General features: G+C 40.2%; 1 protein-coding gene across 1 annotated transcript; it reads right to left on the bottom strand.

Moving 5' to 3' along the window:
• Window positions 1–271: 271 nt before the first annotated feature.
• Window positions 272–24986, bottom strand: PDIA3 (protein disulfide isomerase family A member 3). The gene is made up of 13 exons (XM_032856638.1): window positions 24696–24986; window positions 19752–19830; window positions 17423–17540; window positions 12488–12595; window positions 10770–10899; window positions 5802–5918; window positions 5369–5494; window positions 4189–4371; window positions 3298–3406; window positions 2578–2706; window positions 1958–2037; window positions 918–975; window positions 272–718 (listed from the first exon to the last, which is right to left on the bottom strand). The coding sequence occupies exons 1-13, from the start codon at window positions 24860–24862 to the stop codon at window positions 605–607; spliced, it is 1518 nt and encodes a 505-aa protein (XP_032712529.1). The 5' UTR covers window positions 24863–24986; the 3' UTR covers window positions 272–604.
• Between the last annotated feature and the right edge of the window lie 119 nt (window positions 24987–25105).

The raw sequence follows: 25105 nt of genomic DNA on the forward strand, positions 1-25105 counted from the left end.
GGATAGAAAGTGATGAAATTTGTAAAGGATTTATAGGTTATAACTGTGGACCCAGTTAGTTGGGTCTACAGCAGCATTGACCAATGGTAGCTATTAGCTGTGTGACTATTTAAATCAATGAAAATTAAAATGTGTTCTTAGCCATATTTTAAATGCCCAGTAGCTACATGTATTAGGCAATGAAGATTATAGAATTTTCCTAACATTGCAGAAAATTCTACTGGATAGTGCTGATTTAGAAAACCTTGGTTTCCCCATCTCTTGGAAAAAAGACGGTTTAAAGGGGGCTCATTTATTGTCACTGTTCCAAATGTACAAAAAAAATTAGAAAATAACCCCCCAACTCAATCCCCCCACCCCCATAACATTCCCCCCCAACACAAACAATTTTTCCCAAAACCACAAACATCAACTGGTCCTGGTATTTCCATAAACAGTGCAGCTAAGAAACAGTTTAGAGAAAATTTAACGGGATTCAGATTATATCCATTCTGTCCTCTCTGCCCTGAGAGTAATAATCCCATATGGGTCCCAGTCCTCCCCAACAGTCTTCCCATCTCTGGTGGAAGAGTCCTTTTACAAAGTGGCATTTTTGGCTGCTGCTTTAGAGATCCTCCTGTGCCTTCTTCTTCTTCTTAGTTTTTTCTTCTTGAATTACAGGGGGATTTGTTGCTTCTCGTTGTAGATAGCTAATAAAATCACTTAATTCACGGCCACCCTGAAAACAGAAAGATCACTCTGAAAATTTAACCTTTTAAAGAACTTTGGATTTTTTTCCCCAATAGGAAGACTTTTGACTTTATAAAATAGCAACCACATATATTGACCATGAAATTGAATGTTTCCAGTTAAATAAAACTCAACTGGATATGTATGTGTATGTGTGTATTTGTGGGGAGATAAGACAACCCACTTACTTCATATTTCTTTGGATTTAGCTTCTTGTTGGCTGGAGAGAAGTAGATGGTAGGAAAACTGGATTTAAAAAAAAAAAAGGTGTTAACTCATTCAGATGCTGGAATAATCTAACATATACTTCCCCAAAAACTGTTTCTGGGAATAACTTCTCATGATTTCTATTTCTGTTCTTTCTTTCTTTCTTTGGAAGATTTTATTTATCGGACATAGAGAGCAAAAGCAGGGGGAGCAGCAAGGATAGTTAGAGGGAGAAGCAGGCTCCCCGTGGAGCAGGATGCAGGGCTGGATCCCTGAACCCTAGGATCATGACCTAAGCCAAAGGCAGATGCTTAACTGAGTCACCCAGGCGCCCCCCCCCCTTTTTTTTTTTTTTTTTGAGAGAAAGCATGTGTGCAAGCAGGGATGGAGAGGGAGAAGGAGAGAAGAATATTAAGCAGGTTCCACATCCAAAGCAGAGCCGACCCAGGGCTTGATCTCACAACCCTGAGATCATGACCTGAACTGAAATAAAGAGGTGGCCACTTAAGCAAATGAGCCACCCAGGCACCCCTTATGATTTCTCTCTCTCCTTTTTAAAGATTTATTTATTTGAGAGTGGAAAGAGCATGAGAGCATGACAGCATGATGGCGGGGGGGTGGGGTGGGTAGGGGGAAGGGGGGATGAGCAAATGCTGAGCACGGAGCCCTATGCAGGACTCAATCTCACAATCCTGAGATTATGACCTGATCTGAAATCAAGAGTTGGACGCTCAACCGACTGAGCCACCCTGGTGCCCCAATTTCAATTTCTGACCAGATACTATTCTCCAACAGTGGCTAGGTTACATCCTATCAAAACTCAGTAATAGGAGAGCTCACAAAATCTGTGGCAGTCATGTGGGCCCATGCAGTACAACTCCCAAGCCAGGAAGGCATCAGCAGTTCTGTGCTCAACTGCAATGAAGAATCCACTCCCTAAACTATGCCCAATAAATAGTTTATAACTTATTTTTTCCCTGTCAATTGCCTAGACAATTTTATTAGCATTTAATCTACTTACCCTCTGACTTCATATGGAGAAGGCACATCATTGGCTGTGGCATCCATCTTGGCTATGATAATATTTGGGTCTTTTCTGAGCTGTTAATAAAAAGGTTAGATCTTTAAACTTTCATTTTTTGGTGACTGAGGGACCCTTAGCCAAATCAGAGCTTAAAATAACCTCATTTTTAAACACCCGAATAAGTTCTGCTCAGGTAGGAATAGTGAGGCTTGTACACTATATCTAGCTTTCTACAGTGTCCTTTCTCTCTCGGTTTCTCCATATTAAGACTCTATTTACATCTACCTTCAATATTACCTGGCCTAAATAAGAAAGTACAAGGGCTAAGTCAAGAGAAACATAATGGATTCAAATAAATCACCAAAATTCAGAAGCCTGAATACCTTTAACTATAATCTTTGAGTGTTTGGAGTGGAAGGTCCAAACAGGTGTCTGAAGCACTGTAAAGGCTAGAGACACCAGGGGGCAGTCAGGAGAAAGTAAACAGCAGAGAGCTGAAAAGAAATCTAGCAGTACTTAGGTAATGAGTTCATTAGGATAACTAATTTAGCCAAAGCTGAATATGTGTGTCAACCTCCTAACTCAAATTTTATCTTCAGAATATGGTTCAGACTTACCTTCTCTCCCAGTTCTTTATACTTAGGCTCCAGATTCTTACAGTGACCACACCAAGGAGCATAAAATTCGATGAGTACATCTTTATTTTCATCATTCACTATTTCATCAAAATTCTCCGCTACCACTACCTGGAATACACCAAAGATCCTCTAGTTGGTAAGGCAAGGTGAAGAATAAAATTCACATGCTATATTTGTTTCTGGACCCAAACCCTCTCAAATGTGATGTACTGTCACTGAAAATATGTCACTGAAACCCAAATCACATTTACAGATTACATTAAGGATGTTCTGGTCATTTTCTAACTCATTCCCGTGTTTGTCACCTGTCAAACTTTGTTCAGGAAGCCACAGAAAGTAAGCACTACCCAACCCTTCCCTAATCTCAAAGCAACAATTCTGAAACTATTCTTAGAGGTTAGCTGGCTCTATCCCGAAGAGTAACTTTAGTTCTAATATAAATACCTTCCAAAATTCTAGGATTTTGTACTTTTGCTCCTTCTGAACATTGTGAACTCTGCCAATGCTTATTTTATGATACAAGGAGGGGAGGACAAACAAAACCGAAAACATGACGACCAACAAGGTCTCACTTAAACCCAGCATTTTTTGGAATAAAGAAATGAGGAGAGTCAACTCTATCTCAATAAAACTAAGCACACAGGGGGAAGTGAGGACAGGCTGCTGCTTAGAGCCTTGATGAGGCCGTGAACACCTCACCTTTACTGGCCCATCATTGCTCTCTGGGATTGGCTCAGACTTCAGATACCTCTTCAGGTTGCCATCAAAGTAATCCTGCAGGAATCTTTCAAGAGCCTTGCCATCACGCCTGCAATTAGAAAGACAAGGGTCGGCTTTCTTAATCTTCTACTGAGGATTAAAAGCAATTTCTTAGAATTGTTTCTACATATTCTAGCTTCAATTTCAACGTTAGAAACTGGAAGCTAAAAACAGGAGCTTATCTCTCAATATGCAGATCTACTGACTGAACAAAAACTACCTCCTTATATTTCTAGTGTGTACTTTGTGGATTAGAAAGGTCAGAGAAGGAAACACTGGTCTTCTGGAAATTTACTTCTGCAAAAGAACCAGGTCTTTGTTGCTCTAGAGAACACCGCCCATTTATGGTATTCTGTTTTACTGATTTGTTCACAAGGAAGATTTTCTCTGGTTTTGGTCTCCCAATGTCTCAGAAGGTGAAAAGTCATACTTTTCTAGGGTTTTTAAGACCTTCCCATTCGCTGAGTTTACTTTAGGCCAGGGTAGTATTCCAAGAAGAAAAGACATTCTACAGGGATGGGAGGGGGCTGCAATGGTCTGAAATTACATCAATCTCAGACTGTCCAATGCTCTCTATCTACTATTTCTAACAGCAGGGTAGAAACAATCACCTAAGTATCCCAAGCTGCTGTCCTTTTGTTAGTTTTCAGAATTTACTGAGGATTGTTATCCTTAAATACCTATAATTAACTGAGAAAAATGACAATCGTAGGTCTTAGCTAGAAGACCTATCCTCACATTCTAATGTTCTTTATAAATCCTTAGTAGTATAAAAGGTTTTAAGTGTCTTTGCAGAATCAAATCCCAAACCCACATTAACTTGTAACTCACGAGAACTCCTCTTGCATGACAAACTTCTCTCCTTTTGCAGTTCTGATAGCAACAACAGGAATCTCTCCAGCAGTGCTTTCCAAGCCAAAATCAGAAAGTTCGTGGCTAAAGGTTTTGCGGCTAGCTACAGCAAAGCTGAGTTTGTTTCCAGCATCTAGGAATTTCTTTGCTACCATCATCACTCTGGGGGAAACAAGATATTTATACCAAGATTTATACCCTAGTGGTAAAGCACTTCTAAAATCAAGAAGCAAGATACTAGAAAGCAAAGACTAAATTTTACAGTCCTGCTGCCCTCTGGAATCAGTCTGAACTATATTCTTGGGCACCGACACAGAATTGTGGTACACTCCAATGTCTTACAGAACGTCACTGCCAAACTGGTGGTACCAATCAAATAGTCCATTCCCACTGAAGCTTGCTAATTTATATAACTAAAATATTGTAGGCATAATGACTCATCAGAAAAGAAAATTTATAAGGATACAATGCACTAAGAGTTTCAATGGGCAAATAGGCACAATATTTTAAATATTTATTATTATTTAATATTAATCATCTAATATTTTAAGTTAAACAGTTTAATTAGCATTAAAATATTAGACATTACAGTAATTGATATTTTATATTATCAATTGATGAAAGTTATTAATAATTAATATTTTAAATCACTTAATATTTGAATATTTAATATCTATAGTCTAGATCACATTTGCATCTTTTACTGGGAAGTTAGGAACCAGCTATGTCACAAAGCAAAGGAACACCTATCCTATGGAAGATATGCCCAAGAGATTTTGGAAATAGTTTGTTACTTGTCCTTACAGTTCAATTTTGTTTCTTTTTTTAAAAGATTTTATTTATTTATTTGACAGACAGAGATCAAAAGTAGGCAGACAGGCAGGCGGGGGGCGGGGGGGGGGGAGCGGCAGAGGAGGCTCGAGGCTGAGCAGAGAGCCTGATGCAGGGCTCAATCCCAGGACCCTGAGATCATGACCTGAGCCAAAGGCAGAGGCTTTAACCCACTGAACCACCCAGGTGCCCCTTCAAATGGTTTTTGGGAGTCAACTGTTCCCATTCCTATTGGCCCTCACATCATACACTGTAACAGGATAATTAGAAGAAACTATTTACACACTAGGTAAACCTATTTACTAAGAAGAAAAATGATCCTTATTACCTGTTCCTCCAGTAGTTGGAGCCTTTAGCATTCTTTTCATAGTCCACATCATAGTAAGCCACAAGTAAGTCCTTGCCCTGTATCAAATCTTTATTGTCTTCTGTCATGTGAGGGCAGATTCCAAAACTGAAATAAATAATCCATTATCAAATCTGGTAGGTTTCACTATGTTAGGAACTATCACATATAACTGACAGCACTTACAAAGTAAAGAAACTTTCAACATAAAGGATAAGTACTGAGCAATATACCTTCTAGGGAGTCCTAGAGTCCTAGGGTCCACACATTACTGCTTTAATATAAACTTCAACTATTATTGTTCAATCCTTTGAATAAGGCTATTTAATCCAAAACATAGGTCTGCTTAATAACTGAGGTAAGAAAACTATAATGAAGCCAAGAAACCCCAAACAAGATATAAAAAGGTACTCACATGTTTTCTTGGATAAATTTTTTAATCTTGCCACTAGTCATTTTCTGTTCTATATATGCCACAGTCTTGTCTTCAAACTTGTTCGTTAAATGTGAAGGACGAAACAAAGTGATACCCCTTAAAAAAAAAAAAATGTTACTAGTAGGTAGGCAGCAGCAGAATGATCTTCCATCTTTTTTTTTGAAGATTTTATTTATTTATTTGAGAGAGAGACAGTGAGAGAAAGCATGAGCAAGGAGAAGGTCAGAGAGAGAAGCAGACTCCCCGTGGAGCTGGGAGCCCGATGCGGGACTCGATCCTGGGACTCCAGGATCATGACCTGAGCCGAAGGCAGTCGTCCAACCAACTGAGCCACCCAGGCGTCCCCCATCTTTTATTTAAAGCTCAGACTACTCTTGCTGCCACTTTTACTGTCATGATTTAAGCACACAAGTACTCTTTTCTGGGAATGCAGACTTGGCAACACGACCTCATCAAAGCCAAGGTGCTACGTCACCTTAATCTCAGGTGCAATAATTGGATATGAAGGTTTAATAAACCTTGCACTGGAAAGTTAGGAGACCTTGGTTCTAATTGTAACACCATTAATTTTAAAGACCTTGTGCTAGGTATCAATTGAATTCTCTTGGGCTTTAGCTTTTTCTTCAGTACAAAAGGGGATTTAAGGAGGTTAGAGTAGATGATTACTTTCCAAACTTTTTTTTTTTTTTAAAGATTTTATTTATTTATTTGATAGAGATCGCAAGTGGGCAGAGAGGCAAGCAGAGACAGAGGAGGAAGCAGGCTCGCCGGTGAGCAGAGCACCCGATGCGGGGCTCGATCCTAGGACGCTGGGATCATGACCTCAGCTGAAGGCAGAGGCTTTAACCCACTGAGCCACCCAGGCGCCCCTACTTTCCAAACTTTTAAAAATAATAACAGAACCCAACTTACCCCCAAAACCCAGGGTGTACAATAAAGTAGAGCTTACTCTTACTGGAAGGTACCTTGCCTGGCACGCCCCTTGAAAATCCAACTTTCCCACATAGTAAAAGAATTGCTTCAGCAGAGAAAGTATCTTAAAAGATTTCTTCCAGCTACAAAATTCCATAGGTAGGTATACAATTATAATGTTTAGCTTGAGTTCATTAGAAATTCCTTTGTTCTACACTTCTCTTATCCCAACAAACCAACTTTACCAATTTTTCTCTTGCTGGTACTATTTTGCCCCTCAACCTAAGCCATGCTCTCCTCACTCCACTGAATACTTGAAGCAAATTCCTTCTTTAATTTCTAGAATTGTTCAGCTAAAACTGAACCCCAATTTGGTTCTGACTCAAGGGTTTATATCAATTGCTAGTTTTCCCAGAAAATACTACTATTCTTACTACTAGTATCACACCTCTAGGTTTTCCTTCATTCATTCCTCCTCCCCACACTGCACACAGATCCATATACAATTTATTTATTTATTTATTTAGAGGCAGAGCACCAGCAGGAGGGGCAGAGGGAGAAGAAGACAGAGAATCTTAAGCAGGCTCCATGGAACCAGACAGAGGGCTTGATCTCATGACCCTGATGATCATGACCTGAGCTGAAATCAAGAGTCAGACAATCAACTGAGCTACCCAGGTACCCCCCACCCACACAATTTTATCACCCGTTCTTCTCTAAGCTTCAGCCCTTTAAGTCCTAATATCCTTCTCTCACTCATCCAGTATTAACCACTAAATTTATGTCAATTAAAACACAGGCACTTTAGGGGTTTCTGGGTGGCTTACATGTCTGACTCGATTTTGCCTTAGGTAATGATCTCAGCGTCGTGAAATCAAGCCCCACATCCAGCTCTGCACTCAGCAGGGAGTCTGCTGAAAATTCTCTTTCTCTCCCTTTCCTCTCTCCCCTACCCCCTCCTAAAAAAATTGAAAAAAAAAAAAAAAAACAAAAAAAAACAAAAAAACACAGGCACTTTATAGAACACAGGGAAACTACATAGCAAAGGGAACCTAATACAAACATGCTGGGCAAGCAAAAATGTGACCAGGGCTAATATTGCAGGGGTTTTTTTTTAGTCTAGTTACCAACTTCAGAGCAGTTATTCTCAAAAAATAGAAATCCAGGGGCGCCTGGGTGGCTCAGTGGGTTAAAGCCTCTGCCTTAGGCTCAGGTCATGATCTCAGGGTCCTGGGATCAAGCCCCGCATCGGGCTCTCTGCTCAGTGGGGAGCCTGCTTCCTCCCTCTCTCTCTGCCTGCCTCTCTGCCTACTTGTAATCTCTGTTAAATACATAAATAAATCTTAAAAAAAAAAATAGAAATCCAGCAGTTTCAAATATAACCTTTAATGATGTTACACATGATGATTTTAAGACACCCTTCATGTAAGGTCTTCTCAATAAGACTTCTAATCAGAAGCTGATAGGCCACTTTAAAGGCAGCCACAATGAACAACATATCTAAGGTAACAGACCGATAGGCAATGTGCTTAATGAGCCACAGGTGGCTCCACATCCATTACAGACCTGGTGTGTCTTAATCTAAAAGACAGACCTACAACTTTGCATCTGGGACTTCCTAGTTTCAAATCCTAGTTCTGCCACTTACCGGCTGTGAAGATAGGCAAATTACTTAACCTCTTTGAGTGCTTTCTCCTCTATAAAATAGTAACATATCTGTGTCACCAGTTAAGAGAATCAAATGAGTCAATAGTAAATGGCACATATAAACCAGTAATACTAGCCCTTGGCACACTTTTCTTCTTTATATGCTTACCCTGAGTGATCTCATGTAGTCTCATGGTTTCAGTAATTCTTTAAATGTTTATCTCTAGTTTAGAACTTTCCCTGAACTCTAACCTCATTTATCCAGTTGTCTATTGGGTCTTCACCATCAGGACATCTCACAAACTTTTCACTCATTAGGCCAAAATGAACTCATCATCAATCCCTTCGAATTTGTTTCTTTTCGTCTTTCTCCCAGCTTGATGATGACTGTTGTTAGCCCAGTCATCCAAGTTACAGAAACCTAGATTCATTCTAGATCTTCCTCTTTTCACACGTAGCTAGGGACCAAATTCTATTCTTTACATTTTTTTATACTCTCTCCTTCTCCATGTCCCTAATGCTGCCTTCGTTTAGTTTCTCAGTGGTCACCCTTAGTTTGGACTCTTACTGCTTTGTCATTCCTCCCCTTTCAAACTATCATCACATGGGTACCAACAATTTTTCTTCTGAAACACAAAAATCACATTACTCTCCCACTCAAACAATGACTCTCAAATGACTAAAAGAGAAAATCAAAACTCTTTTGTATGCACTTAAAATCTTCTGTAATTTGGTCTCTGCTTACCTTTCCCTATCACCTCATTTATAAACCATACTCAGTAGTACTACAGGTCTCAACATTCCTAAGTCGTTGCAAATCTTCGGGCCTTCACTTCTGCTGCTCTATCTGGAATAATGTTTTTTTTTTCTTTTCTTTTCTTTTTTTTCTTTTAAGATTTTATTTATTTGACAGAGAGACACACAGTGAGAGAGGGAACACAAGCAGGCGGATTAGGAGAGGGAGAAGCAGGCTTCCTGCTGAGCAAGGAGCCTGATGCGGAGCTCGATCCCAGGACTCTGGGATTGTGACCTGAGCCGAAGGCAGACACTTAACAACTGAGCCACCCAGACCCCCCTTCTTCTTCTTTTTTTTTTTTAAGCATTTTATTTGTCAGAGAGAGAGAGTGAGCACAAGCAGGGAGAGTGGCAGGCAGAGGGAGAAGCAGGCTCCCTGCTGAGCAAGGAGCCCGATACAAGACTCGATTCCAGGACCCCAGGATCATGACCTGAGCTCAAGGCAGACGTGTAACCTACTGAGTCACCGAGGCATCCCAGGAATAATGGTTTTGAGGATTGAACTCATGACCCTGATACCAAGATCTGAGCTGAGATGCCAGATGCTTAACCCACTGAGCCACTCAGGTGCCCCTATCTTGAATAATTCTTTTTTAATTTTTTATTTTATTTATTTTTAAGATTTTTTTTTAAAGATTTTATTTATTTATTTGACAGACAGAGATTACAACTAGGCAGAGAGTTAGGCAGAGAGAGAGAGAGGAGGAAGCAGGCTCCCTGCTGAGCAGAGAGCCTGATGAGGGGCTCGATTCCAGGACCCTGGGACCATGACCTGAGCTGAAGGCAGAGGCTTTAACCCACTGAGCCACCCAGGCACCCCTATTTTTAAGATTTTATTTATTTATTTGACAGAGATAGATCACAAGTAGGCAGAGAGGCAGGCAGAGAGAGAGAGGGGAAAGCAGGCTCCCCACTGAGCAGAGAGAGCCTGATGCAGGGCTCAATCCCAGGACCCTGGGATCATGACCTGAGCTGAAGGCAGAGGCTTTAACCCACTGAGCCACCCAGGTGCCCCTGGAATAAAAAAAAAAATTTTTTTTTGAAGATTTATTTATTTATTTGTCAGAGAGAGAGAGAGAGAGAGAGAGATCACAAATAGGCAGGCGGGGGGCGGGGGGGGGAGCAGACTCCTGCTGAGCAGAGAGCCCAATGTGGGACTCCATTCCAGGACCCCGAGATCATGACCTGAGCTGAAGGCAGAGGATTAACCCACTGAGCCACCCAGGCACCCCTGGAATAATTTTTATCTCAACTGCCATAACCTGCCTGGAAAAACTTATCTTTCAAGACATACCTCAAGAATTACCTCCTCTATGAAGTTTCTTCTGATACCACTCCCCACCCCAAAGGGGGGGAAAAAAAAAAAAATCACTGTTTTTCCAGCACACCCTGCATACATTTCTATTGTAACACCTATAATGCTCACTTAACACTTACATTTTAAAATATATTCACTGTCTCCCCCCTACTAGGTGTATCTCAAAGGCAGCAACAGTTCCTAGCACTTAGCTTAATAAATCTTTTGAAGAACCAGGCATAAAAATCACCAGTTCACACAATTAGTATTTAGAAATTTACAAGGGAGTCACTTACTCTCCATCATCATCGTATTTGTTCACCAGAGATTCCACATTGGTGTGTGCAAATCGGTAGTTATCCCTCAAGTTGCTGGCTGCTTTTAGAAATTCAGAGTGAGCTTCACTGAATAAATCGTTGAAAAAACCTATACAAAAAATGTCAAACACAAGGAAGAAACATTAAGTGCTGAAACATGATCAAACTTCAAAATTCTTCTATTTTTTTGTGCTCACTTCAGCAGCACATATACTAAAATTCCTTTTTTTTTTTTTAAGATTTTAAAAAATCTATTTGTCAGAGAAAGAACACAAGCAGGGGGAGTGGCAGGCAGAGGGAAAAGCAGACTCCCCACCAAGCAAGGAGCCGGATGTAGGACTCAATCCCAGGGCCCTGGGGTCATGACCAGAGCCGAAGGCAGATGTTTAACCAACTGAGCCACCCGGGCATCCCATAAAATTCTTCTATTTTCAAAGCCTTCATTCTATTCACAGGTAAGCAAAGTGAGACTGGCAACCGGACTGGGTCTGCATTGCTGTGACTACCTAGAATATCTGAAAATACTTTGGATGAGAATTTTCCCTCTACCCTTAAAAAAAAAAAAAATTTGTCACAGGGAGCCAAGGGAGAGGATTTGTCAGAGTTTACGGCTTTTCCAGTTTTTCACAATTAGACAGACTTGGGCAAACTGCTTAACTTCTTAAGAGTTTCAGGGACTATTTTAGGTGTCAGAAGGATCAAATAAGACAGTATGTTGAAATAAATCATCAATTACTTCACTGTATTTTTTGACTTGTCAGAACTTCAAGTCTAGAAAAGTGACTGAAACCTAAGTGTTTATTAAATGTCTGCTTATAGTTAAGCAGACTATACAGAAAATACACAGAATATATATTGAATATACAGAATCAGTAAAATCCAGACGATGAGATATAGCTTTTAGTCAAATTTAAATTACAAACCATCTTCTACTGCTAGAAAGTCAGTTTTATTATAATTATGAGATTAAGAGAAGAAAAAACAGATTTTAAGTTTAAATTTAGTTTTTAAGTCAAATAGATTATATATTACATTAAAAAAAAAAAGATTTTATTTATTTATTTGACAGAGATCACAAAAGTAGGCAGAGAAGCAGGCAGAGAGAGAGGAAGAAGCAGGCTCCCCACTGATCCCAGCCTGGGATCAGGACCTGAGCCGAAGACAGAGGCTTTAACCCACTGAGCCACCCAGGCACCCCTATACATTACATTTAAAACAAAAGAAAGAACACTCAAGATGTAGAATGTATTTAACTGCAAGTTATTTTAAGGATAAAATGATACACCGTAACACCCAAGAAAGCAAAGTACACAAATCCTACCAATTCAATCTCAAGAACCAAATCCCCTACTACTGTGAAAACAGCAGACACAGAGGTTTATTATTTACTAGTATCCTCCTATCCTAAAACCTTACTTTCAATCTTATATCTCTGAGTCTGAGATGTGATAGAAAAAGCTGAAGATATTTCTATTTTGGGTCTTTAACTAGAATCACATCTTTATTTGTAAGAACACAAAGCCACTCCAATAAAACCAATTTTTTTCCCATTATAGTAATGATGACCTAAATCTGAGTTGTCTTTTCAACTGCCCCCAAGGTTTCCTAAACTGGTTTAACTTTGTTATTTACTCAGATACAGAGGGTTTTTGAAACCAAACTGATGACTGTTGTATAATCACATATTTGCTACTTACCCACCACAGAAGCATCTTTCTCACTAATGAACTTCTCAAATTCTTCCTCAGTCCTGAGAGGAACTGAAGCTGGTCCCGCCTGCTTCTTCAGGTGGCTGACAATTCCATCTTAAAAGATAAGATGAAAGATCATAGCAACAAAAATTTCTAAATTTTGAGAAGGCAACCATTCACATAATTCAAAACGCAAAAGGTTTAAAAGGGAGGCATCTGGCTAGCTCAGTCAGTGGAGCATGTGACTCTTGATCTCAGGGTTCTAAGTTGGAGCCCCATGTTGGGTGTGGAGAGTATTTAAAAATATAATCTTTAAAACAGACATATCATGCATAAACAAGTAATTACATTTTTATTTTCTTTCTTTTCTCTCCAAATGGCAGCATACACCTATGCTATTCTGTATTTTTTGTCATTTAATATAGTTTGGAGATAATTTACGCCAGTGTACATAAAGAGCTACACCCCAGCATTTTTTACACCTGCATAGTGTTTCACTGTATGGATGTACCATAATTTATTCAACCAGACACATATGATGGACATTTGTTTCTAATTTCTTGCTATTATAGTTCTGCAATAAACAACCTTGTACTAATGTCATTTTGCACATGACTGAATAGATCTGTAGGGTAAATTCCTAGAAGTAGATTCACTGGATGGAAGAATACATGCATTTATAATTGTCAAACTACCTCCCCAAAGAGAATACTTATTTATACCCCTACCAGGGATCTATTAAAGTGTTTATAACAGTACAAATTAATAATGCCTTTTTTCATGTTATTCTCTCTGCCTAGAACACTCTTTCCCCAGATATCCTCCTGGCTCCCTTCCTCACCTCCTTTAGTTTTTTCGGTTTTGTTTTGTTTTTTAATTTTAAACATTTCTATTATTTGAGAGAGAAGAGAGAGAATGCGCGTAAGTGGGAGGAGGGGCAGAGAGAGAGGGAGTAGACTCCCGGCTGAGCAGGGAGCCAGCCCTCCTTAAGTCTTTACTCAAATGCCATCTTCTCAACAAAGTTCTCCCTACCATCGTACTGTAAACTAAAACTTACTCACCTCCAATGGTCCTGAATTCCCTTCCCCGGCTTTACTTTTCTCTATAGCACTTTCATTCTCTGTCCTCATTATTTTCATCTATCTATTCCCACGACAAAGTAAACTCAAAAGGCTTAAGTTTTTTTTTTTGTCTCTTTTGCTCAGTGATATATACCTAGCTCTAGAATAATACTTAGTAGCACGTTAAGTCTGAGAAACATCCACTTTACCAATAAATTAAGTAAACAAATCCTGTATTCTCAAGTAGCACAGAGTCACTTGTAGCCTTACATTTTAAAGGCAGAAAATGCACAAAGTTGGCTAGCTAGTACAATGGTTTAACTATATATAGGTCAAATTATGCCATGTATAGGATCCACCTACATCACATTTTCCTACTGAAGTGAAATGGGCTAGATAAGTAAAACAATTTAGAAAACACAAAAAATCATCTTACCCCTTAAGCCTAGTTGACAGACCATTAAGCTACTTCTGGGGTCCACTAAAACTATTCATAGGCTCAAAATGCCCACACGCCAAAGGCAATGCTCCTCCTCCATAATATTCCACCTCTTGCACCCCTTTCTCTTCTAAGTATTCTACTGATTTGTTACTAGCTGAAACAGAGTACTATTTAACTCTTTCAACATGATCTAGCCTATTCTGCATTTTTTCTCATGTTTCCTCCAGTCATGGACTTTTTTCCCTTGCAAATATTTTCCTCAATTCCTCACATAGAAGGGGATGCATTAACAGATTAACTGAAATTGAATATGATTTGTTTAGTCTCTAAGGAGATTATTATTACTATGTCATGATACAAATTATACAGAACTTTAACTTGTGGCTATGTTGAGAAAGTGTTACTTTTCTCCCTAAACATTTAAAATTCTATGGAAGGCTTAAAGGGAGTACAGAGCAACCAAACTGAGCAGGAGGGCAAACAGCATAGTTCGCAGAGAAGTACGTGAACAAAATCATACATTCTAAGTAGCCAAACATCTGGCCTCCTTGTCAGATATTAAGAAATTCTTAAATTTAAGAAACCTATGTTACAGGCCAAGTGACATTATCTGACCAGTAGCAGTCTCACTGGGTTCATCTATAATTTAGTTAAGACATGCTCAAGTTCAGAAAAACATTTGAGTAATTCTAACTGCTAATTCCATCCTAAATCGAACAAATAAAATCTGAATGGTAACATGGGGCTCTTCATTAATACTTTCACGGTCAGGAAAAAAATTTTTTTTTCTTTCTGTGCTTATACATATCAAATTTTAAGTGTTGGCTAAATGACCTCAGTGGAGTCAAAGTATTTTTTCATGCATTCGACAAAGAGTTATTGAGTATCTACTACATGTGAAGAGTCCGGGTGCTGGAGAAGGAGTACTAAATAAAGTAAACAAAGTCTCTGCTTTCTTAGAGCTTACATTTTAGGTAAAACTCTAAACAATTAAAAAAAATTCCCAAATAAATAATTTAAAAATCATCTAATAACCAGCTCTATGTAGAGAATTAAGAAGATGATATGATAAGAAAAAGCTGGGTGGCTACTTTAGGTCTGGTGGCATGTGAAAGCCTCTGGGAGGTAAAATTCAAGCCATGATACAAATGACAAAAAGGAATGAGCCAAGCAAACAAAGGGGAAAAACATGTCAGGCTGGGAATACAATAAGGACAAAGGTCCAAAGGTGAAACAATCTTAAGCCCATACAAGAGTTAGGTAGTAGCCATGTTATGCAGTGCTTGTATGTAACAATCACATAGACTGAAAAAATTCCACCTCCCGAAGATACCCAACTGAACCACTTTTCTCTTAGCTTTCCATCATGAAAAGGTAAATAAAATGTGCGTCATTACTTGAAAGACTCAAAGCAAAACTGTCTAAAATATTTTTTCTCACCAATTATAGGCCCTAGAGGATCCAGCCTGGGTGGCTCAGTCAGTTAAGCGTCTGCCTTCGGCTCAGGGTATGATCCTGGGGTCCTGGGATCAAGCCCCACATTGGGCTCCCTGCTCATCATGGAGTCCGCTTCTCTCTCTCTGCCTCTCCACCCAACCCTCCCTCACAGTCTCTCGCAAATGCATAAGTAAAATCTTAAAACAAACAAACAAATGAACATCTGCCTTCAGCTCAGTTCATGACCCCAGGATCCTGAGCTCGAGCCCCACATCAGACTTCCTGCTCAATGGGGAGCCTGCTTCTCCCTCTGCTGCTCCCCTGGTTATGCTATCTCCCTCCACTCCACATAAATAAAAAAATCTAAATAAATAAATAAATAAAAAGCTTCATCTAGCACCCATGCTAGTTATACTGCCGCCGCATGGTCTTTCTGTCCCTTGTACTCATCAAGCTCAGTTATACCTTAAGGCCTTTTTGTATACCTTAGAGCTTTTCCCTCTGCGTGGAAGGCTCTGGCCCAGATCTTCTCAAGGCTAGCTCATTCCCATCATTCAGGTTCAGCTCAAAGGTTATAGACAGCCCTGATAACACTGATGATGTGGTACTCCCAAACCCAGTCACTAGCACAACATATGGTTTTATTTCTCTTCTTTAATGCTCTTATCAACTAACTAAATATATCTTGTATATTCAAATTAAATACTTTTTAACTGTGGTAACATATACATAAAATTTATTATCCTATTTTTAAGTATACAGTTCTGTGGCTTTAAGTACATTCACACTGTTGCACAGCCACTCTCCAGGACTGTTTTCATCTCGCAAAACTGAAATTCTACACATTAAAAAACTGTCCATTTTCTCTACCCCGTAGTCCCTGGGAATCACCATTGTACTTTCTGTCTCTGTGCATTTTATTACACTAGGAACCTCGTATCAGTGTCATGTTATTTGTTTGTGACTGGTTTAGCATAATGTCTTCAAGGTTCCTCCATGCTGTACCACATGTCGGAACCTCCTTTTTGAGACTGAATATTCCACTGTGTGTGTGTCTATATATATATGTTTATATATATAATAATATGTGCATTTTATATGGCCAGTTATCCACTGACAGACACTTGGGTTGCTTCTACCTTTTTGCTATTGTAAATAATGCAGCTATAATAAACATGGGCGTACAAATTTATCTTCAAGACCCTGCTCTTAATTCTTTGGGGTATATACCAGGAAGGAGGATTGCTAGATCGTCCAGCAATTTTTTTTTTTTTTTTTTTACTTTCAGGTACTTCCATACTGTTTTCCACAGCAGCAATACCATTTTACATTTACACCAATAGTGCAAATGATTCTAATTTTTCTGCATCCTCGTTGACACTTGTTATTTTCTGTTGTGTGTGTGTTCTGGGATATAGTTATCTATATATACTTCTAAACTTGATTGTTGTCTTCTCTTCATTTCCCAGAATGTAAGCACATAAAGAGTAGGAACCTTGTCCGTTTTGTTTATCAAGAAATACAGAGCACCTAGTATACCTAGAATATCTGGCACAGAGTAAGTACTCAGTAAATACGTCAAATGAAAATATGCCAGTAGACCTTATAACTCAAGTTCAAATATTTCCTACATTATTTATATACTCTGTTTTAAAGAAGTCTTTTGTTAGATACCAAACTGACCTCTTAGATGAGGATTTTTAAGATTTTATTTATCTGACAGAGACAAAGAGAGCACAAGCAGGGGGAGAGGCAGGCAGAGGGAGAGGGAGAAGCGGATGTTCCACTGAGCAGAGAGCCTAATGTGGGGCTTGATCCCAGGACTCTGGGATCATGACCTGAGCCAAAGGCAGATGCTCAACTGACTGGACTGCCTAGGCACCCCTTAGATGAGCAATTTTTAGGATTACAAGTATGTTGTATAGAAAAATGTCATGTTCCTATTACAAAAACAGAGTACTTAACAAATTCAGTTTCCAAAATGTAATCCAGGATCCTTACCGGCAGTCCTGGGTCCATCATAAGCACCAGCTTCTTCACCATCTCTAAATATCTTCAGGGTTGGATATCCACTGACTCCATACTTATTACAGGTGTTTGTGTTGGCAGTACAGTCAACCTAAAGATTAAAATACACGAACCATCTGTTATCCAGATGCTTGTTGCAGGTTCCTCCTGTGTTCCCAAAATATTAAGACTGCTCAAATCATAAGAGGATCAAGCAATTCTTTGCACACATACCACAGAACATATATTTTAAAGGCTGACTGGTGCTGGGCTAGTTATATCACAATCACCATTGCTGGACCTCCTATGAAATGCATAAATGACTATTTAAATTCTTCCCTCAAAGTCTCTATTATTTAGAACAGTAGTCACCACTTTCTTTCTGCCTTAGAATATGTGAAGAATAAATCACTTAAATGACTAACAGTACCTTTCTCCCTCTGATAATGATTACTATAAAGGGGATGGATGGAGGTACATATCCTTTAGGTGGGATGGAGTATAATTTGATTTGGCAAATCATCTAGAGTTATTAGCAAAGTACCAGCACTTGAATATGCTCCCCGAGACAGTCTGACTATGGGCTAAACTCTAACTAGGTACATCTAGAGACACCTGTCAGGAAGAAGGAAAACAATATGGAAAACAATTCCTATCTATTTATCCACTTACTCTCAAGTCGGCAGTGCTACACGTACCCTGCATATGTTATTTCATTTCCTTTTCACAAGATTTGGAGGTATGGTCCCAATGCTTTAACATCAGTTGAGGTGTAGAGAAGTAATGTGTCCATAGTAACACACGCTATAGCCACACAAAGCAGGAATTAAATCAGGACTGAACTTTTTTTTCCCCCCAAGGCAATCCGCCATAGAAACATCAGGATTAAAAGCAGTTTCCAAAAACAGTCCTATATATGTATGAACTATTTATCTGAGGCTGACCAAGATGTGAGCTTTTTTTTTTTTTTTTTTAAGATTTATTTGAGAGACAGACAGAAAGGAAGGGCACGAGTACGTGGGCGAGGGGAGGGGCAGCAAAGAGGGAGAGTATCTTAAGCAGGCTCCACACTCAGCACAGAGCCCGAAGTGGGGCACTATCTCATGACCCTAAGCCAAAATTAAGAGCCTGACACCTAACCAAATGAGCCACCCAGGTGCTCCAAGATGTGAGCTTTTATACTGCAGTAACTATGGGTTTACTATAGAATAATGGCAGAATTCTAGAAGCATTACTATTATTGTAAAAGCAAATACCAAGTTTATTATAGTTGACCAGGTACATACTTAAAACAACCTGTCATTTTCCTATTCCTATCACTATGAATATCGTAAGGTAGTTTAGGGAACTCACTTATTCAATAATTTCCCTCTGACCTAGATGACTATACTTTCCATATTTGCCCTTAATTCTTTTTTACCATATATTTTACCTCTTTCTTATCCAGTAATTCCGTTAGTTTCACTACTTTTAATCTTTAGAAACCATAATTAAGTCAGTTGTGTATTTGCTCAGAAACTAGTATTCCCTTCATGTACCATAAGAGAAAAATGAATGTAAATTTCACAAACTACTATTTATACCCCCCTTTTTAAATTTAGTTAGTTAACATACAGTGCAATATTGGTTACTAGAGGTGTGCCTAGGTGGCTCGGTTAAGGGGTCCAACTCCTGATCTTTGCTCAAGTCATGATCCTCAGGGTTGGGAGATCCGGCTTGGTATCAGGCTTGCGTCAGGCTCCCAGCTTAGTGCTTAGTGGAGTCTGCTTGAGATTCTCTCCTTCTCCCTCTGCCCCTCCCCCAACTCATGCACATGCTCTCTAAAATAAAATCTTTCTAAAAAATTGGTTTCGGGGGCACCTGGGTGGCTCAGTGGGGTAAGCCTCTGCCTTCAGCTCAGGTCATGATCTCAGGGTCCTGGGATCAAGTCCTGCATCAGGCTCTCTGCTTGGCAGGGAGCCTGTTTCCTCCTCTCTCTCTCTCTCTCTGCTTGCCTCTCTGCCTACTTGTGATCTCTGTCTGTCAGATAAATAAATAAAATCTTAAAAAAAAAAAATTGGTTTCGGAAGATGTCAATGATTCATCACTTACATACAACACCCAGTGCTCCTCACAAGTGCCCTCCTTAATACCCATCCCCCATCTGGCCCATCCCCCACCCACCTCCCTCCGTCAACCCTCAGTTTGTTCTCTACCCTCAAAAGTCGCTTATGGCTTGTTTCCCTCTCTCCTTTCCTTCCTTTTCCCCCTTTGCATGTGTTCATCTGTGAGATCATACAGAAAATACCCCATTTTCTTTAATGAAGAATCTGCCTAGACTCACCTTTGCTAATGGGACTATTCCTTTTAATCTGGTTGCTGCAGCTTCATACTCAGGGGCAAGCCTCTTGCAGTGTCCACACCTATATAAATACATTAAGAAAAAAAAAAGGGCCAAATTCTCATTTTAATCCTTCAAGATTGTTAACTGTGTTTCTGTAGGATGAACCTCAAACTATAATGTTACTTTTGAACTAGTTAACTGCTTCCAAAAGCAAAAACATCACCTGAACAACAGCCATTACTGATAAAGTAACCAGAGCTCTCATGGGCAAAAGTACTATCCCTAACCTGAAGCTGACTCTACAGGACTAGTTTAGCTTGGAGGAGGCAAACTGCTCAATTAAATACTTTCTCAATTAAAAGTATAAATGAGCCTTGAATGCTATAGTCAGAATTAATCCCCACATTAAAGAGAGAAAGGGGTCAAGCCTTCTGGACCAATTAATAAGGATAAAATGAGAGCAAGATAGCAGCAATCCCATTTCTGGCAGCATTTCCCAAAGAAGGCACTTTTTTTTTTCCCTTAGGAAACCAGCACTATGATTCTTAAAAATACAGTGACTGAAACCTTATAAGGTTCCAAGTATGATATTAACTCTTTAAAAATCACTATCAGGTACTTTTTCTCCACTCCTTCAATAGGAATCTCTTTGTCTAAAAACCTGGTTTGAGAGGACAGCAGAATGAGGCCCAAAAGGCACTCATTTGCTATAGATATTTTAGCAGCTATTGGAGTCTTTTTTTCTTCTCAACTGAGTTTCAACACAGCATTAGAATGATGTATTTAAGACAGCAAGCCTTATTTTTACAGCTACACAGTTCATCTGGTTGTAAGAACTGATGGGGATAAAACATTGTCAGAGTATTTTCCCAGAGGGTCATCAGAAACACCTGCTCCTGGCCTGGGACGTCCTAAGAGTCCCATAGGCACACTGTATATGCAATGGGGGGGGGGGGGGACTCCTCTTTATCAAAGTATAATTAGCACCAGCTATGTCATCTCTTTAAAACCCACAGGGTTGCAGAGGGACCACTCTGAGAAGGTAAAGTAGTTCTGTGACCTTCCCAGATAGCAAAAACAGAATTAGAAAACAGAAAGAAACATAGAACAAACTTAATTTTATAAATTTCATAGCCAATAGTCTCAAAATTTATTTTATTAAGTGATGGACAAATAACTTGGAACATTTTGCCCCTAAAACTTGTTTAAAACAAAGGACTATATAAGAGCTTATATTCTTCAGGGTCTTTAGGAGTTCTATTCAGAAATAATCATTAGGAAGCTTAACTGAAGGAATGGGGAAGGAATGTAATAGGCTTCAACTGTACTGGCTTTAATTTTTAGACGAAGTGGTGAATAAATGGTATTCCCTATACTGTATTTCATGGATGTACATTTTACCATATCTGAAATTGGCATGTGCCCTGCAATCATGTCATAGTTTCAATGGTCGGACTTCCTTCTTTGTGAGACAGGAAATAAGGATTCCCCTCACAATCCATGTCATCTTACATGTATGTGGAATATGGTATTATTCATTACATCCTCTGTATTCCTTTATATTGCAAAATAAAGTAAAAACTCGTGTACTTGCATTACAACAAAACACAGATCCTAAATGATTTAATAAAATAACCAATGTATCTGAGAAATTCAGGCTGTGGAGAACATAAGGGCTCAAAGATTAAAAATAAAAAGGTTAAAAAATGTTAAAATTGGATCTGGGCCTTTAAAAATTTAAGGCTTCAGCCTGGACCTGTCCTGGGGTATTTTAGATAAGGGGAATAGTAGCGCAAAAGTAAAATTACTAGTGAAAATGATACTCGGAGAACTGTGGAAGGCTGTTTGTTGTTATTAAAAGATAATGTGTTATGTGTATTAAGACTACATCAGTCAGCAATATATATAACAGGAAGGGGGAAAATAGAGATAAAAATAAAAGCCACCTAGAAGATAATATATTTCACACGGCAGATTATGAAAGCTTGGACCAGAGTGACAGCAATGAGAATAAAAAAGAAAAAGAGAGATTTCTGTTGAATATATAATTTTCAAGAAGCTTGAGGCACCAGATTTAAGAATAGTTTTACCTCAACCATCTCAAAACATTTGAAGAGAAAAAAATAGTATAAAACAATTAGACTGGACCAGTGGGTGTCAACCCAGATGCATATAAAAAATACCCATGGAGAGAACCAGCGGTGTAAGGGGACATATGTGTCCAAGTATCAAGGCTGGATCTGAAAACCACTGTCCTAAGCATTTGCTACATCCATAAGGTCATCAAATGCCCAAAGGCCTAAGCTGTTTAACGAGTTCCTGAGAGACCAGAGGAGAGAGGCTTCTTCAAATTCACCAGGAATGGAATCAGGTGGAGTATGAAGATTTACCACTACTTCTTTCACCCAGTCCTAGACAGTATTAAAATAAACAATTCCACCACCTTCAGGGATGGCACCTAGCAGTAATACTGTATCCCAACAATCATTACTTCATGTGACAAATGTCTCTGACAGAAAAACTGATACAGTCCTTTCTCTATAGAAACACCAGTCTAGGAGGAGTGACAGACAATATTAGGCCCCAGCTGAGAGGTGGAAGCAACCAGTTAGTTGTCCAAGGAGCTAAATCTTGTTGAAAAGATGAATTTGGGGTGGAAGGATACATCAGAAATTCCAAGAAAGGGAATCATCATGTATAAAAAGAAATATTTCATTTTATACTATCCACAGTGTTTTTCAATATGTACTCCAGAAACACTGTATATCAAATATCATTTAATACTACTGTCCTAGAGGGTAGATCACAAATCTACAACATAAGTAGATGTTGAGGACTTAAAAGTTAATGTTGATCAATAAATTTTCAGATACTATCACATTTAAGTAGTGCTATTTATTTCCCCAGAGAAATTCATATACTCCCATCTTACAAATTACACAGATGATTAACTCCATAATGGAAATATAAGTCTACAAAGTCAAATGCAAAAAAATCTTTCACTTTCACTGTAAACTGAAAGTGCAAAAAATACCCAAAAATAAATGAGATGAAGAACTTGCTCAAAATAGGTCAATTTTACTTTCAATGGGATTCTTTAACTGTTTCTAACTTGTGAGCTAGTTCTGTACAAAGGATTACAGCAGTCCGAAAACATTTCTAGCTTTAGTATTAATCAAAATAGTTAAATGTAAAGAAATCAGGACATTATTAACAGGAGACTTCCTTGATTCCAAATTAGTCACTCAGAAAACCGATCCTGCTTGCTGGCATTGTGGAGGATTACCTTACCTTCTAGACCAATTAAAAGCAGACACCACAGCAGGGATCCACCCAATTTGGGGGGGGGAGTTTAGTGCATGATGGGATATGCAGTTTTTAGGGAAGCACATGCAACAATTTAAAGTAGGAAAGAATACCTTTAATGGGGGGGGGGGGACACACACTGCTTCAACCTAATAGTCTAGCCCATTAGTCTCCAGGAACTGACTTTATGTTGACCCCTATAGTCACAAAAGCACCACCCAGTTTTGATACAACCCCATCCAGACACTCTAAGTACAGTTACACCCCTTCAAAGTTAACAGCGAGGTTATATGATTGGGAAGTTGCTTCTAAGATGGAATGTGACTTCTGAAGATATATAACGAAAGACCACCTAAGATGTGTAATCAGTACTACCAGCTGGCCACAGGAATGCCCCGCTGGCAAAATCCATCACAAGCTGAAAACAAAATCTCTTGCCCCGATCACATCTTTCTGGTTCAGGTGGTCTTCATCACCAGACTTCTTCTAGTATTACCCCCAGCAAATCTGCTGAACCCTTGCTGAGTGAAGACAGAGTTAGAAGCAAGTGAAAGTTATACACCAACTTTTATTGATACTTTTAAATACAAACCGTTTTTCATTAAAGGTATTGCACCAGGAGTTAAAAAATTAAGTACTGTAATCAGCATGAATACATTGAGCCATCCCAAGCCTGAAAATAATCACGGCTCTCTGTGGTAAAGATTTGGGGCTTTAAAAAAAAAAAAAAATCAGGTCTACTGAGTCAGAAATCCTACTTGTTCTCACCCCCCCACCCCCAACTTTTTGAGTTAGCTGTATCCTAAGGAATTCACACACCTGTTCAGCGGTTATAGCACCCTGAAGCGAACTATTTCTCCCCATAATGGTTACTTTCTCACTGGAGTCTTTCTGGACATTTTTCAGAAATCCTAATTAAAATCGACACTTTAGACAGATTTCTGACGGCATTACGCTTTTCACCTACTCTTTTTGACGGGATTCTGTTGGTGCTGAGATGTGATCAGCTTAATGGAGAAAGTGTGCACCATGCGATGGGACAAAATAATTGTCGGCCTCAAGAAAGCACTTATTACCATTCTGCAGCCACTGAGTGACCTTGGCTAGAAACCAATGGCTGCGGGGCGTGGGGCAAGTAGAAAGGAAGTACTCTGGGGGCCCAGGGCCTCTGCATCTGGCGAAACATTCGCTTCCGACATAAGGCCTTGGGACGCCTCGTTTGCAGGATGGAGAGCATTAACATTGACTCGGCCAGAAACTGTAAAGACACCGTTTGGAAGATGGAGAGCATTAACACTGACTCAGCCAGGAAAAAGATACCAATCTAAGCGGGGTAGGGGGTGGTTAAACCCTCTGCAAATAGGAAGTGCCGCAAGAGCAACGAGGTAAAGATGTGGCCCTGCGTGAGCGGGGCCTTGGGGTTTTCTTCCCGGATCTCGTTCCCAGGCAATCAGCACCTACTTCTCCGCTCTCGGCGAGGCAGCTCGGCTCGCCGGGGGTGGGAAATCTGCCGGCTGCAGCCGGGCCTGCTGAAATGGTGGAGGGCGCTGGCGCTGCGCAGGCCCAACCGTTCCCGCGCCGTCGCCCCCCGCCCGGGCCTCCCGCCCTCCCTCCCGCGCCCCGGCTGAGTGGGCTCACCAAGGGGCGAAGAACTCGACGAGCATGAGGCCCGCAGAGCCCGTGTCGGAGATGCGACTCTCGAAGTTGTCGTCAGTGAGTTCCAGCACGTCGGAGGCAGAGGCGAGACCGGCCGCGGCGAAAAGCAGCGCCACGCCGGGGAACAGCGCTCGGCAGCGGGGGCGCATGGCTACGAGGTGAGGTTAGGGGCGGCCGGGAGGGTCGGGGCTCGGCGGGGACTGCGGAGGCCGGCCGCGACCACACAACCTGTGCCTGCGCTCGCGCGTCTGGCCCAGGCGGACCTGCAGCCGGAGGTCCCAACCCCCCAGCTGGGCTCCGGCCGCAGTGTGGCAGCCGCCGATTGGCTGTGAGGCGCCTGCGTCGGGCGGGCGGGACCAGCTGGTAACCGCCGAGTGGCCGGAGTGCGGGGC

Source organism: Lontra canadensis, unplaced genomic scaffold (genome assembly GCF_010015895.1).
Source record: "Lontra canadensis isolate GAN:19392208 unplaced genomic scaffold, GSC_riverotter_1.0 scaffold12, whole genome shotgun sequence".
NCBI lineage: Eukaryota > Metazoa > Chordata > Mammalia > Carnivora > Mustelidae > Lontra > Lontra canadensis.